General features: G+C 38.5%; 2 protein-coding genes across 2 annotated transcripts; one reads left to right on the top strand and one right to left on the bottom strand.

The window, feature by feature from the left end:
* The first annotated feature begins 417 nt into the window (after positions 1 to 417).
* Positions 418 to 4,243, top strand: LOC132864091 (intercellular adhesion molecule 1-like). Its single transcript, XM_060897334.1, has 5 exons — positions 418 to 559; positions 891 to 1,148; positions 1,426 to 1,749; positions 2,310 to 2,540; positions 2,775 to 4,243. Exons 1-5 carry the CDS (start codon positions 493 to 495, stop codon positions 2,960 to 2,962), a joined length of 1,068 nt encoding a protein of 355 aa, XP_060753317.1. The 5' UTR covers positions 418 to 492; the 3' UTR covers positions 2,963 to 4,243.
* A 5,231-nt stretch (positions 4,244 to 9,474) lies between these two features.
* On the bottom strand, positions 9,475 to 12,896 carry LOC132864049 (cell adhesion molecule 4-like). Its single transcript, XM_060897264.1, has 5 exons — positions 12,586 to 12,896; positions 10,898 to 11,164; positions 10,470 to 10,802; positions 10,130 to 10,375; positions 9,475 to 9,815 (listed from the first exon to the last, which is right to left on the bottom strand). Exons 1-5 carry the CDS (start codon positions 12,632 to 12,634, stop codon positions 9,808 to 9,810), a joined length of 903 nt encoding a protein of 300 aa, XP_060753247.1. The 5' UTR covers positions 12,635 to 12,896; the 3' UTR covers positions 9,475 to 9,807.
* Positions 12,897 to 16,817: the final 3,921 nt, after the last annotated feature.

A 16,817-nucleotide genomic window follows, 5' to 3' on the forward strand; every position in this document is an offset into this window, starting at 1 on the left:
ATTTTGTATGTTTAAATAGAAAAAGTCACTTGACTTTTCAGACGGTCCCTTAAGCACAGTAGAGGAATATCATATAATATCTTTGGTCTGATTCTATAAATAAAATCTGTTCTACCAGCATCAATAGAAAATAAAATCTCACTTTAAACACTTTGTCTGACTCCTAGATAAACAATAAACCCTCTGGACAGTGAAACACACACCGTACAGTATTATTATAAAGGAAGGAAAATCACATCATGAGCTTAATGCAAACTTTCCATTGTAGAAACGTGTGTTTTTAAACGATTTTGTTTGTTTAAATATAAAAAGTAAATTCAAACCAATGTCTTTTGGACAATTGGACGTGTTTAATTACTTGTTGTAGTTTTCAGACGGTCCCTACAGAGAGACGTATGATCTGTTAGAGGAATAGTTTCATTTGTCTGAACACTCGGTTCGGAGTCGTTTTGAGCTCTGATTCAGGGATTGTGTTTATAAACTATTACACTGATGTCCATCATGGTAGCTGTCGGTTTCTTTCGGATCGTGTGTCTGTTAGTGTGTTTTATTCTTACAGGTAAGATCTGAGAGCTTTTATTTCTTCTGAATGCTGTGTAAGGCTGTAACCTACTGGCCTGCTGTATACTGTAGTGGGTTATAGACACTGAGATTGTTAAACACTCTTATAATAAACAAACTTCAATTAAAGGTTTATGTCTCTCTTAATCTTCCGTGTGAGATTAAACCAAATAACCACAAAGATTTTTTTTTCTTATACAGGTTTTTACCCAAGGGTGCCAATAATTCTGGAGCTGATTCTATACGATTTTATTTTATGTTTATTTAGTACTTGAAGAAACTTGTCCATAATGACTATCATTCCACATCTGTTCTTCATTGTGTTCCAGCTGCTGATGGACCCTTGGTGATCACACCCTCAAAGCTGGTGGTGGAATATGGTGCTAAAGCCTCAGCTAACTGCTCCACTACCAACACCCATAATGGAATGGGCTGGGAAGCCTCACAAGGAGCGACAAATATGGAAAAAGATGTCAGTTTCCTCACCTGGACAGTGGAGAGGCTTACAACGTGGGATATAAGGCCAATATGCTTCATTAACTTCATTAACATTCAAAAAATGGAGTCACTCAGTATTACTATTTACAGTAAGTTACTGTTTTTTTTTCCTCTTTAGCATTGTTGCCTTTAAAATGACTTTGCTCTAAAACTATTTATGATGTGGCATTTTAGACAATAAAACGAAGTTGGAGAAAATAACTAACATTCCTAGATTTGCATTGTATATCACGGACACCATGGGGCTCATCTGCTCTGTCTAGTCTTATAAAGGGGCTGTTCATCCAAATAATGGCTCAAAAGTGGCCACCAGTGAATGGACAGCTTTGTTTAATTGTTTTGTACTGATATATTTCTACTCCACAGAGCTTCCAGATTCATTGTTGGTTAAAAGTCTTCCAATGCCTGTAATGGAGGGGGAAATTTGTTCACTTCGTTGTGACGTTCAAAATGTTGCTCCAGTTCAGTACCTTAGCGTCACGTGGTACAAACAACAGATTATTGTGAACAGTACCACCTTTAATGAAGTCAGCATCACTCCAGTGAACAAATCTATTGAACTCAGTATCAAGCCCAGCAGAGAGGATGATGGAGTCACATACTGGTGTGAGGCGAAGCTGGAACTGGGACCAGATGGACCAGAGCCACCTCCTACAATGAAGTCAGATCCTTTCCAGATTGAAGTACACTGTAAGATACGATATTCTGTCATCCAAACTATACATCACCACACACACACACACACACACACACACACACTCTAAATGATTAGTTCTGAGTTTAGCACATGCAGTTTCAATGATGATTAAATATTGTTTTAAGTTACTTGAAGCCAGTAGAACGTTTGTGACTATGAATGATTATTCTTTTTGCCTTCAAAAATATAGAATCGGTTAATTTTCATGAAGGTCACTTAGTAACTAGTAATCATACGTACAGTATTAGTTTCAAGTGCTTCAGGCAACACACATATATAAAAAGCTGACTTTCAGGAAACTGATGAGGTTTATTTTCAGGAAGTCACCCAAAGTGTGAGAACCTTTTTATAACCTCACTAACTGATCTTTCTAATGCTTATGCCTTAGATATTAGCATTAGGTCTAACAGAGTTTAATGCATCCTGAGTCTATAAGCCTTGTGACCTTTTACTTCCTCCTTAACTTCTATTTCCTTTTTTCCATTTTCTGATTAGATCCTTATGTTTGTATTGTAGAGTAACTCTGAAAAGCCTTGTCTTTTTCTGTATTCAGACAAGCCATTGTTCTCAGAAGACACAGAGATTATAGAAGCTGTAGATGGGGAAATCAAGTTAAACTGTTCTAACTCAGCAAAACCTCCTTCTGAACACATCTGGGAGGGACCACATCTGGAAAAGAAAGTTGGATCATCCTCATTGTCCGTTTCTTCTCCTGGAAACTACATATGCACTGCCACAAACAGATATGGCCAAGCAGAGAAACTGTTCATTATCAGATTTAGAAGTGAGTATTAAATATTTCTCGTTTCAACAAAATTTCATTTAGTGCTCGTTACGTTCGCTTATTAAATTAGTTTATAAAATGTAAATTGCAACATGGATCTTTGTTTTCAGTTGAGACTTTTGTTTGTGAATGACATTGATTAGAACTTTAAATAACTCATAACATTAACAATTTCTAATTTTTTTTTCTCAGTTGGTGTAACACTGACTTTTAACTTTTTTTGTTTTCTAACAGATCGTGACTACACCATTCTGGCCATTGTTTTGGGACTCGGATTACTTTTAGCTGTTATCCTGATTATAGCTTTTACTACAGACAAATTCAGGAAAAGCCGCTCTGGAGCCTCTGCTAATCACAATATGATGCCGTCCTCATCAGCTCAGAAAGAGGAAGGTGAAGAGTTGGTTTCAGTCACCAAATGAGTTCACGGGTGGCGTTGCACTGTTTTAACACTGTTCAGATTCTGGTGCAGCAACCAGTGAAAAACGAGAATTCTTGTCTGTTTTTAACGTGACGTGACTGACAGAGGAGAGAAACACTGCTATTGACACTGTGGAGTTAATGTGAACATGAAGATTTCACTTTCATTTATATTGTCTTTTATTTTTAGCTATTTCCCTTGGATCAACTCTGTCAGTGGATTTCAACACATTTCCTTTGTCCCACTTCCTGTTGAATAAAGCACCATTACGCAGTATCACAGGAGCAGTAGTGATGCTGTAGTGAACTGGCGCTCATGCTCAGTCCGACTGAGACGATGAAGATACTTTTATTCAACAATTTTATAAACAAAAAATGTATAATTTTACATTTCTAACAAATTGTCTGACACAAACAGTATTGTCACATATATGAAAGAAAGCCTGAACTGTTGCCATGGTATCATCCAACTTACTATGGGCCTGACAGCCCTGACAGCCCATAATACTGTAAGTGTAACACTCCTGTCCAGTAAGATGAACAAAGCGGAACAATGGATGGGAGAAAGTAGCCTTATGTTTTATATTTCTATGTCTTATGTATTGTTTTTTTATACACAATATTCATTGCCACACCCACTTCCTGTCCCATCCTGCATGTTCTGTCTGACTTGGAAAACCAAATGAATGTTCAGTAAGTTTAACTGTCTAAACATTGACCTAAAACACATCTGTATTCTGTCTGTGTGCTTCAGAAATGTTAACGACTTGCTGAGGCCTGCTTTAAAAGGGAAGAGTTTGAGCTGGTACTGTACATCTGAGTCGCTCTACTATTACTCTACTCTTTTTTTACGGGGAACTTGTGACAAAAATTTAGGTGCACAGGATCATTATAAGGAATAACATGAATATATCACTTTCGTTTGCATTCAACACAGGGACTAAGTGACTGCTTAATGAAAACACTTGATTTTCGTAACACCTAAAAATTAACTTTTTTTTTCTTTCCAAAATATGTTTCAGGTTTAATAAAATTAAAGTTTAAAAAGATGAAAAAAAAAGAATAAGTTTCTTTTTCACAGGCAACAGCTGAAATTTTCAACTTTACAATACAATAAAACTCTCTAATATCCTGAACAATGGTGGAAATAAAGTATTTTGTAAATTTGATGTACTTTCCTTGAGCACTTACATGATATTTCTATGCTGCACAGAAGGATTGTTATAAAATGAACTACCAAGAATTTAAGTTTTATCATAAACAACAATAATGCAGTACTATAACAACACAACCAGCAAGAACTGAAATAAAGTCTGCTGACATTTATACTGGATTATCTCTTGCGCTTCAAATAACATTTCACCTGCTTTAAAGTCTTAAAAGTGATTTTAACCTGTTAACAAGATCATGAAGATAAGGAGCATCCTGAATTATTTCAGGATTATTATTACAGCTAGTCTGTCCCTGATGTTTTCTATAATCTGTCTGATCATTTCAGCACATCTGACATCTGACTAAATGTTGAATTGATGTCAACACCGTTATTCTTGTGTAGATTAATAAAAGGCATTTCTTCTTTAGTTATAAGGTCGGCGATGTTTAATTGGATTTTAATGGTCTATGTGCCTCTTGGATGATTTTGAGGATTACTTGTTGACATCCACATCCGTGCCCTATTAATGTGGCTGTGATGAATTGTTTCACCAGTTCATCCGTTTTTTAATGTGGATTCTTCACCACAAACAAAATTAACGTTACGCTTTGCTGCTGTTTTCGGTTTCTTTTATGGAGGTTTATCCGTCTCGTTTTCTGTCACAGAGACAGAAGTTTTAAATATGGCCAAACAAGTATGACGTAAGGAAAAAAGCCAAATATGTGCAGTGTCACCTGAATTTCACGTCGCTACATGAGGGAGTTGTAGTTGTTACGATTCATGACTCCAGTCACACTTAGAATCAGAATCAGAAAGGTCTTTATTGCCAAGTATGTTTCCACATACAAGGAATTTTTTCTAGTACAGGAGCTCCACAGTGTAAACATGTAGCAATGGTAAGACATGAACATATAAATAATAGACAGTTGTATGTGCAAATTGTAATATAAGTGTGCAAATTAAAGTAAAGATGTGCAAATTCAAATATAGATGTGCAAAATAAAATATAAATGCATACTTGCAGACAATGTAAGAATAGGTATTGTTCTGTGTATGTTAGGTGTCCATCAGATGTATGTTAAGTGTTCATCAGATGTATTGCCTGAGGGAAGAAACTGTTCCTATATCTGGTCGTTTTGGTACACAGGGCTCTGTAGCGTCGGCCAGATGGCAACAGTTCAAATAGTAAGTGTGCTGGATGTGAGGGGTCCAGAGTGATTTTCTTTGCCCTTTTGCACACTCTGGAGAAGTACAGGTCTTGGAGTGTGGGTAGAGTTGTGCCAATGATTCGCTCAGCAGTCCGAACTACCCTCTGTAGTCTCCTGAGGTCGGATTGGGTGGCTGAGCTAAACCAAACAGTCACTGAAGTGCAGAGGATGGATTCAATTATTGCAGTGTAGAACTGTTTCAGCAGATCCTGTGGCAGGTTGAACTTCTTCAGCTGGCGAAGGAAGTACAACCTCTGCTGAGCCTTTTTCACAATGGAGTCAATGTGAATGTCCCACTTCAGGTCCTGGGAGATTGTGGTTCCCAGGAATCTGAATGACTCCACTGCTGTCACAATGCTGTCCATGATGGTGAGTGGGGGGAGAGCAGGGGGGTTTCTCCTGAAGTCCACGATCATCTCCACTGTCTTGAGCGTGTTCAGCTCCAGGTTGTTAAGGCTGCACCAGACAGCCAGCCGTTCCACCTCCAGTCTGTAAGCAGACTCGTCACTGTCCTGGATGAGGCCGATCAGTGTGGTGTCGTCTGCAAACTTCAGGAGCTTGACAGAGGGGTCATGAGAGGTGCAGTCATTCGTGTACAGGGAGAAGAGCAGTGGGGAGAGAACACAGCCCTGGGGGGCGCCAGTGCTGATGGTGCGGGTGCTGGATTTGACAGGCAGCAGCTAGTGCGACTGGGGAAACCCCAGTCGCACTAGCTGCTGCCTGTCTGTGAGAAAGCTGGTGATCCACTGACAGACAGAGGAGGGCACGGATAGCTGGGATAACTTGGGCTGAAGGAGTGATGGGATGATGGTGTTGAAAGCAGAGCTGAAGTCCACAAACAGGACCCTCACATAAGTCCCTGGTCTGTCCACATGCTGCAGAACATAATGCAGTCCCATATTGACTGCATCATTCACAGACCTGTTTGCCCTGTAGGCAAACTGCAGAGGGTCCAGTAAGGGTCCAGTAATGTCCTACAGATAAGCCAGAACCAGTCTTTCAAATGATTTCATGACCACAGATGTTAGGGCCACAGGTCTGTAGTCATTTAGTCCGGTAATTTTGGGTTTCTTTGGGACGGGGATGATGGTGGACCTTTTGAAGCATGAGGGGACTTCACACAGCTCCAGTGATGTGTTGAATATCCGAGTAAAGATGGGGGCCAGTTGATCAGCACAGGTTTTCAGACAGGCTGGTGAAACACTGTCTGGGTCTGGTGCCTTTCTCCTTTTGTTCTTCTTAAAGACCTGACACACCTCATCTTCACTGAACTGAATTTTAGGTGTGTTGGAGTCAAGGGTTACAGGAGGTGAAAATTGGGCTTTTTCAAACCTACAGTAGAACTCGTTCAGGTCGTCTGCCAGTTGTTGATTCACCACAGTGCTGGGGGATGGTGTCGTATAGTTGGTGATGGCTTTCAGACCTTTCCACACTGAAGCTGAGTCGTTAGAGGCAAACTGAGCCCGTAGCTTTTCAGAATAGTTTCTCTTTGCTACTCTGATCTCCCTTTCTAGTGTGTATTTGGCCTGTTTGTACAAGACCCTATCCCCATTCTTGTGAGCATCCACTTTGGCCTGACGGAGCTGGCTGAGTTTTGCAGTGAACCATGGTTTATCGTTGTTGTAAGTTAAGTGAGTCCTGGTAGGAATACACAAATCCTCACAGAAACTAATATATGATGTTACAGTCTCTGTGAGCTCATCCAGGTCGGTGGCAGCATCTTCAAAAACAGTCCAATCAGTGAGCGAGAAACAAGCTTGTAAATCCTGCTCTGCTTCCTTAGTCCATCTTTTTACAGTCCTTAATACAGGTTTAGCTGTTTTCAGTTTCTGCCTGTAGGTCGGTATGAGATGAACTAAACAGTGATCAGAAAGTCCCAGATCTGCCCGTGGGACAGAGTGATATGCATCCCTTATTGTTGTGTAGCAGTGATCCAGTGTGTTACTGTCTCTGGTGGGACATGTAACATGCTGTCTGTATTTAGGCAATTCACGTGAGAGAATCGCTTTATTAAAGTCCCCAAGAATTATTAGTACAGAGTCCGGGTGTTGTTGCTCACTCTCTGTGATCAGATCAGCGAGTGTCTGTAGTGCCGAGCTCACGTGCGCTTGCGGTGGAATGTAAACACTCACCAGTATGAACGAGCAAAACTCCCGCGGCGAATAGAACGGTTTGCAGTTAATGAAGAATGTTTCCAGATCTGGACAGCACATCTTCTTTAACACAGTTACATCAGAACACCACCTTTCATTGATGTAAAAACACGTCCCGCCGCCGCGCGATTTCCCCGTTGATTCTGCGTCACGGTCCGCTCTAAAAAGCTGAAAGCCCGGCAGACTTAACGCGCTGTCCGGAATGGTGTCGTTCAGCCAGGTTTCCGTGAAACAGAACAGCAGAGTTCGAAAAGTCCTTATTTTTCCCGTTGAGCAGAAGGAGTTCGCCAGGTGGATGCTTGGCAGCGGTGTTCTTAAACCGCGCTGTCTAAGTTTCACTAACGCGCCGGCGCGTTTTCCCCGTCTGCGCTTCTTGAAGCGCTTAAACAGCGCAGCCGCTCCGCCAACTACTATATGCAGCAAAACGTCAGAATACTCAAAAACCGGTAAAAGATCTTGTGGTGTGTACTGCCGAATGTTCAGCAGTTCATCTCTGGTGAAACTGACCGGATTTCCTTGACAAAGTGCAGGAAAAACTAACAAAAACAGAGTAAACACTGAGGAGCTAAGCACTGAGGCTGCCATCCGCGGCACAGTTTAATTCTTACCCATGAGCCCAAATCATTTTGCACACTCGCAAACTAATTTTTACTCGAATGTATTACTGTATAATTATATATTACTGTGCTAGTGCAAATCATATGGCTGAAAAAAAGTATTTTGCTTGAAATCCCCCTTAACTGGGATTCCAACTCTAAAGCAGTGTGATCTTCTTCCCCAAGCTCACATGCTGTGTGCACTGATGTGTGGAAGCTTGTTATTCTACAATAAATAAGAGATAAATAAATAAATACCAGAGAACAGCCCTGGAACGTGTCTAGAGTGAAACTGTATTTAAACAAAGTATTCAGGTATGCATTTATTTCTTTATTATTTAACAAACTCTTTATTTTTGATTTTTCATGTTCATTTACATGCAACAGATTTGTTCCTCTCTTGCATCTTAAATCTGACCAGTGACAGGAAGATTTTAATTCTCCGCGTCTTCTACTAAATCCCTCTGTGAAACTAAATTCGATCAAACACACAAAAGTACAAAAGCATTTTATATCATTTGGACTTTTCAACCCGTCCATCAAGGGTGGCATAAAATTTACAAATGTGTATGTAAAGGTAAAGAGATAAACATAACAATCTATTCTTTTTTAGTGATATCAAATGCTGAAGTTTTTATTCCTCATGTACCAACAGTTAATACTTTAAAATGATTAATTATAATTTATTAACAAACATCACGTCACATTTTAAACCACTTACAAAGTTTCTGTTAGTGTGTCAGCCACATCCACAGTCTCCGAGCAGATCTGAGTCATTTTATTGGTCTCTGGGAGCTTTGGCTTTTATAGCAGTTTGTCAGCAATATTTGGAAGCTCCACTCCAGTCAGAGCTGCAGTTACACAAAATTAATTCCTACCTTCTGACAAAACAGTTTAGCACATGAGCTCATTCAATCTACACCTCATTCCACAATACTTCACCAGCCACAGTATAGCAAATCTTTGTGATTTTTAGAGATGTCGAAAATACTTTATGTCCAAAAGTTTGTGCACTCCGTCCACCACACCCAAATCTTCTACTTCTTAAATTGAAACACAGAGTTCTCTCGAAGGTCTCTGTAAGCTATTGCATTACAGTTTTACATTACTCAACCCATGTTCCATCATGACAATGTCCCTGTACACAATGCACAGAGCTCCATAAAGACATGGTGTGTGAAGGTTGGAGTAGAAGATCTGGAGTGTCCTGCACTGAGCCCTGACTCTGACTCAACCAAACTGAACACCGACTGAACCCCAGACCTCCTCACTCTTACACCATCAGTGTCTCATCTCACTAATGCTCTTGTAGCTGGATGAACACAAAGGTTTGTTCATATAGTGTATAAACCTTTAGCCAGTTTTAGCCAGCTCCTACCAGATAAAATACACAAAGACTGGTGGTCATGTGCTCATTTTATTTTAAAAATAGGTTTTAAAATGTTAAACATATTGAGACATTAAATCATCTATCACAGACACCATGTTAGAGATATTCAGGGATGTGATCATCACAGGGGAAACTGGAAGATTTATATGTGGAAAAATAATAACAGGCTCTGGGAGGTTTGGACGTCAGACGTCTTCACACCCGAAAGGACGGAGTGTCAGTAGAGCAGCTCAGACACACTGCAGTGTCATTCTCTTCTACTGGAAAAGTGTAATGTTTTTAGAAGGCAGAGACACACATACCATCTGTAACTCCATCCAGTTTAAACACGATGAAGACGAGTGAAACTAAACACCTGCAGAAAGGAAAAGACACGTCAATATATCAATGTACTTATTTATTAAAAACACATGAATCTTTTTCATTGTTGCGTGTAAAGGTGAATAGTCTCCTGGACAGTGTGTACGGTGAAGCGCTTGTGTGCTGTGTGTGCAACATTTATCATCGAGTTATTTTTCAAAATTTCTTAACATTTATTACTTTTATATAAAGTCAGTATAACAGTTTCAGTGACATCACATAGATCTTATCTTATCGTGTTAGCACAAAAAATACGAAGGAGCACCGCCGGTCTGTTGTACCATATTGTGTGTGTCCTGAGCCTCGTACCTTTGGATTTGAGTTTGATGATGAACTCCTTGCTCGATTTGCCCAGTAAATTGTACGCAGTACAGGTGTAAGTGCCTGAGGAGGAAGCTGTGAAGAGCGCCTGATTATCATCAGTCTCCTGCAGGTGAAGTGAGCTCCAACTGTACAGAGGTGGTGGATTTCCTCCTACTGAGCAATTCAAAGTGATCTTATCGCCGTCATCAAGCTCGACAACCTCCTGCTGTGGTTCGAACGAGTCCGGAGGGTCTGAGGAGAAATAATCATGATCATTCTCACCTCATCTTCTCACAGAACAACGATACTGACAGTGCTGTAGACACTGCTGCTGTGGGACTCTTACAGTGAACGTTAATGTTGAGGGGCTCTGATTTCACTCTGGGAGACGGTTGAGGTCCTTCCAGTCCCAGTTCCAGTGCCGCCTCACAGCTGTATGGAGCTCCATCCTCTGCTTTGCTTGGTGTGATCAGCAGGGTAGAAGACACTTGGACTGGGGTGGCAGGTGACAGCTCAGAGAAGGTGTTATTATAAACTTCAGTCTGTCCTCTGTACCATCTCAGCGTGAGGTACTGGACTGGTGCGATGTTCTGTACCTCACACAGCAGCTGATACTCTCTGCCTTCCACCATGGCTCCGGTGTGGTTCACCAAGCTGATGGAGATGCTGTCTGGAGTTTCTGGTAAATCAAAACGTAACATGGTCACTTCTTATCTCTATAGATAAAGTCAAGTGATCAAAGCAATAATACATGTTTGTGGTGTTTGATCATACTGTATAGAACAAGGTTGAGCTTCTCTTCACACTGTCTGGGTGCAGTGAAGAAAACTCCGTAGCAGATCGGCTCCTCAATCCAGTCGATCAAGCTGTCCACTTGCCACTGGACTGAAAGGTCACGCTGAGTGTATGACGCCCCGATGGCTGATTCCCATCCTAACACACGCACAGGCCGGGACGCCATACAGATGACCGACACTGCTTCTCCAAACCTCACCACTGCTCTTGAGGGGGTAATCTCCAGAGAGCAGTCATCACCTGATACTGAGGAAGGTGTGAGATCGTCACAGACATCTGCTGCACTGAACCAGTGAAGTAGTTTTCATGTATATACTACCTATGAGCAGACTTTCTCTTCTGATAGAGACCGACTGAAATTGACTGTATTTTTAGAGTTATTTCTCATCAGGGAAACATGTTCTAAGCATGATCTGATATCGTGATCAACCTCCATCAAAGAAGGTGATGATGAAAGTTCCCATGGTGATGATGAACTCAGCCCATAGTGTATGTAGTCAGAGGTTTCACACTGCTCCTACATTCCTCAGGGTTAACAATGAATCCTGGCTCTTTATCATCTGACCTTGTTTCACATTGTATGTTCCTACACCCTGCTGCAACCTTCTTTTCATTTGACTTTTTGCAGCATCAACAGCCCTGAGTGAATAAATACAGTGTCCCATATATGTTGTTGTTGTTCAGTGTCGCCACAGCAGTTCATTTGATCCGCATATATGAATTTGTCGCAGATTTTACGTCAGATACCTGATGAAACTCTCACATTTTATTTGTTCAGAATCCTCTAATGTACTGCATGAAATACAGAATGCACATTGGTCAGTGCTATTTTGTGTATTTGTCCTGTAGTGTTTGTATTGTTTGTATTGTCTTTTGTCCTGCACTGTTTACACCAGGTTGCACAGTTGCACTTTATGTATCTAGGACTAACTTACTAAGTCCTTAAGCTCTGTCTTTGTTTTATGTAGCACCCTGATCCTGGAGAAATGTTGTCTCATGTCACTGTGTACTTCTTGACTTGACTTATCTGGGATTGGGACTGGTACTGACAGTTAACCCCTCAGCCACAATAACTCAGGATTAATGCATTGTGAAACACTATAATATCTCCATCTGAATTCTACAGTAACTCTATCATTTAAATATTATAAAGGTCTGGGGCCGATTATTTTAGTCACTGTTGACTCCAGATATAGAAGAAGAGTCTAAGATAGCGAGCGCTGGTCACATGATCACTCTTTGCATTCCAGACAATAACCTCTGAGAGCTTAAGTGTGACCAGATCTCAGAATCTCGTGATAAACACAGATATCTCCACATATCCATAGAGATCTCCATATAATACACTGATCTAAGAGTAAACCTCCAGACTCCCTCATTTCACTGAATTACTGGTTTAGTGAGACTCCAGGAGCCTCGTTTTTTTTTTTTTTTTTTTTTTTTTTGCTTCCTTTACTTCACTTTTACATAAAGCTATATAATAATATTGTATTTTGTAATGTTGTTTGTTTGATGACTTGTTTATGTATTCAGTTTGATTACTTGCCACATATAACATTATAAATAAATCTTTTTAAAAAATCGTGTTCTTATATAAAGAATGTTCATGTTCATTCTAAACTAAACATAATTTCTACTTCACTTTACTGCCATCTGTGTTAACGTACCTGTTTGGAGGATGAAGAGAACGAAACATTTCAGCATAATCTGCAGCATGTTTGAGATTTAGTTGAAATCTACACAGTCCTGGTGCAGAGGTGAAAGGAATTGCGACTCGATCCTCCCTGGCAACCCAAAAACTGAGCTGTGACTTCTAACAAAAGCTCTGCTTTGCATCGCTGCTCTTGTCCATGCCATAGTTAGACTGAAGGGGGACCAGAAGGGACTGGGGCCCCAGTAAAGCAAACCTTCTTTATACTGAAAACAATCATTGTAAGCACCCCCTCCTCGCTTCTAATGACGTTGCAGTGGGTTCCAGGGAAGCTTGCAATCCTTGAATTCAAATCAGGGGAAGTAGTTAAAGAGGAAGTTCTGATTAATGTTCTTAGTTTCTTATTTCGTTTTCAATCGAGAACCCAATGATCCGCTCAAATATACATACATACATACATACATACATACATACATACATACATACATACATACATACATACATACATACTTGCATACATACATACAGACATACATACATACATACATACATACATACATACATACATACATACATACATATACATACACATACATACATACATACATACATACATACATACACACATACACACACACATACTTACATACATACATACAGTACACACACATACATACATACATACTGTACATACATACATACATACATACATACATACATACATACATACATATACATACACATACATACATACTGTACACACATACATACATACATACATACACACATACACACACATACTTACATACATACATACACACACATACATACATACTTACATACATACATACATACACACACATACTTACATACATACATACACACACATACATACATACTTACATACATACATACATGCACACACATACTTACATACATACATACATACATACATACATACATACATACATACATACATACTTACATACATACATACATACATACATACATACTTACATATACATACATACATACATACATACATACATACATACATACATACATACATACATACATACATACATACATACACACACATACATACATACACACATACACACACATACTTACATACATACATACACACACATACATACATACATACATACATACATACATACATACATACATACATACATTCATACATACATACACACATACTTACATACATACACACATACACACACACATACATACATACTTAAATACACACATACATACATACATACATACATACATATATACATACACACACACATACATACATACTTACATACATACATACATACATACATACATACATACATACATACATACATACATACATACACATACTTACATACATACATACATACATACATACATACATACACACACATGCATACATACTTACATACATACATACATACATACATACATACATACATACATACATACATACATACACACACACATACATACATACTTACATACATACATACATACACACACATACTTACATACATACATACATACATACATACATACATACATACTTACACACATACATACATACATACATACATACATACATACATACTTACATACATACATACATACATACATACATACACACACATACTTACATACATACATACATACATACATACATACACATACATACATAAATACTTACATACATACATACATACATACATACATACATACATACATACATACATTCATACATACATACACACATACTTACATACATACACACATACACACACACATACATACATACTTAAATACACACACACATACTTACATACATACATACATACATACATATACATACATACACACATACTTACATACATACACATACATATATACATACATACATACATACATACATACATACATACATACATACATACACACACATACTTACATACATACATACACACATACATAAGTACTTACATACATACATAATTACATACATACATACATACATAAATACATACACACATACACACACACATACTTTACATACATTCATACACACACATACATAAATACTTACATACATACATACATACATACATACATACATACATACATACATACATACATACATACATACATACATACATACATACATACAGCTAAATGAGCGGTGTTGTAATTTAATGGCTCTTATGTAGAAAGAGAAATGATCTACCTCTTTGCTTTGTTAGATGTTTGTGGCAGTACAGTACAGTTACAGTACAGTGAATTCAATGCATCCCAGACTGTCTAAATAAACAGAACAGGAAATACCTCATTCTGTGGAGACTGAGAACCAAATAAGGCCAATACAAATACTTTCTACAGCATCTATATAATGATACCGGAATCTTTGTGATGTGATGTCGTCTTTATTAACTGGGATAATGTGATTTGGCATTGAGTTTCCAAATGGCACTAGCACAGCCAAGTCGCTATGGCAACACGCTCTACACAAACACTCCAACACAAATGGATTTTGGCAGGAACAACTTCAAACAGAGGCCTTTTTTGTGGAAACTACCAGAGGGACGGACTTGTTTCTGCCACACACTGAAGTTACATGGGTTTGAATATGAGATGATGGATCAGAATTTAATCTTTCATGTCCTGATATTTACATCTAGGTGTGTTTAACAACATAAAACATTTTTGTTTGAACCCGTCAATTTTTCAAATATTCAAAAGTATTGGAACATGTGACTAACAGGTGTTTCTTGTTGCTCAGATGTGTTCCGTAGGATTGATTTCTCTGAATGTCTAGTCTTGGTTTGAATCCTGGGATTCACCTTTTGAAAGAAAAAGGATAAACTAACATGAAGAGCAGAGAGATGTCTACAAAAGAAAAGCACCACCAACCTCCACTTTTGTAGAAGACTTGAACAGCAAAAATCTAGACACAGCAGGACTGTATATGGACATGATTTTATAAACAGAAACTTCTCAGATAGCTCATATTTTCTTTTTTGCAGAACTCCTTGCTGTGGTTTTACTGGCCCTCGCTCTGGATTTGATCATTTCAAATGATCCAAAAAAGCAGATGCATGACTTGTTTTTATCTGCCCAATGTCCACTCCACCCCATTGCTGCACTTCCCCAACTGGCTTCTGTCAGCTGCACACATCAGATTCAAAACTCTGGCATCTGCTGTGGTTAAAAATAATAACTTATTATCTTACATCTTGACTTCATCCTGATTTCCCCGACACTCTCCACCTGCACATACAATTATATTCTACTTTTAAATTTTACATTTTCTATTATTATTAAACTTTAATATAGTCATATATAAAATTGTCTTATCCCTATCATTATGGGTTTTTATTTGCACTGTGAAACATCCTATTTTGTGTTGAAGAAGACATCATGGGTCACCATCCCTTCTCCGTGTGAATTATTCTAAACTCATAGCTAATTTATGACATGTTTAGATTGGACCTGGGGTGAACCTTATGTTCTGTAAACCTTTCTCAATGAGTGGATTCTTCACTCTTCAGCTGTTTTTTTTTACTACAAACTGTATCGTATGAATGGTGTATATACGGTAGAAATGCCAAAAAAATTAAGCTTCTTGACTTCTGGACTCTTTTAATCCTTTGTGTATCTTTGTAAGAATTGGGCATGAGTCAGTCCAAGGCTTCATTTATTCAGCTGTATGTTTCTTTTCTTCAGTGATGCTGTGTGTTTGTGTGTTTCACTTATGGACGTGTCTTGTGTGAATAACTACCTTACGAAGTTCCTGTTTTTTTTCCACCAGTGTGTGTTTTCTGGACCCAGGTGTATGTTTCATGCCTTCACTGTTCTCAGATCAGTCTTGTGACATAACATTATGACGTCACTCACAGCTGTGTGTGTGTGTGTGTGTGTGTGTGTGTGTGTGTGTGTGTCTTAGTACTTGGTTTGGATTGTTGGACCAGTTACTGACATTTTATTTCATTTAATATATAATTTAATTGACATATTTCCAGACTCATAATAGTTATATTTTCATTTATTATCTTGTATTTAAAAACCATTTGACATTTTGGATTGAAACTGTACTGGAATATATTAATAAGGAATGTTATTGTTTAGAGAAAAGAGACAGCAGATTTATAATAATAATGAGATTAATATAGATTATAGATTATAGAGATTAATTCATTATATTCTCCATGG

This window comes from Tachysurus vachellii, chromosome 21 (genome assembly GCF_030014155.1).
Source record: "Tachysurus vachellii isolate PV-2020 chromosome 21, HZAU_Pvac_v1, whole genome shotgun sequence".
In the NCBI taxonomy this organism is placed as follows: domain Eukaryota; kingdom Metazoa; phylum Chordata; class Actinopteri; order Siluriformes; family Bagridae; genus Tachysurus; species Tachysurus vachellii.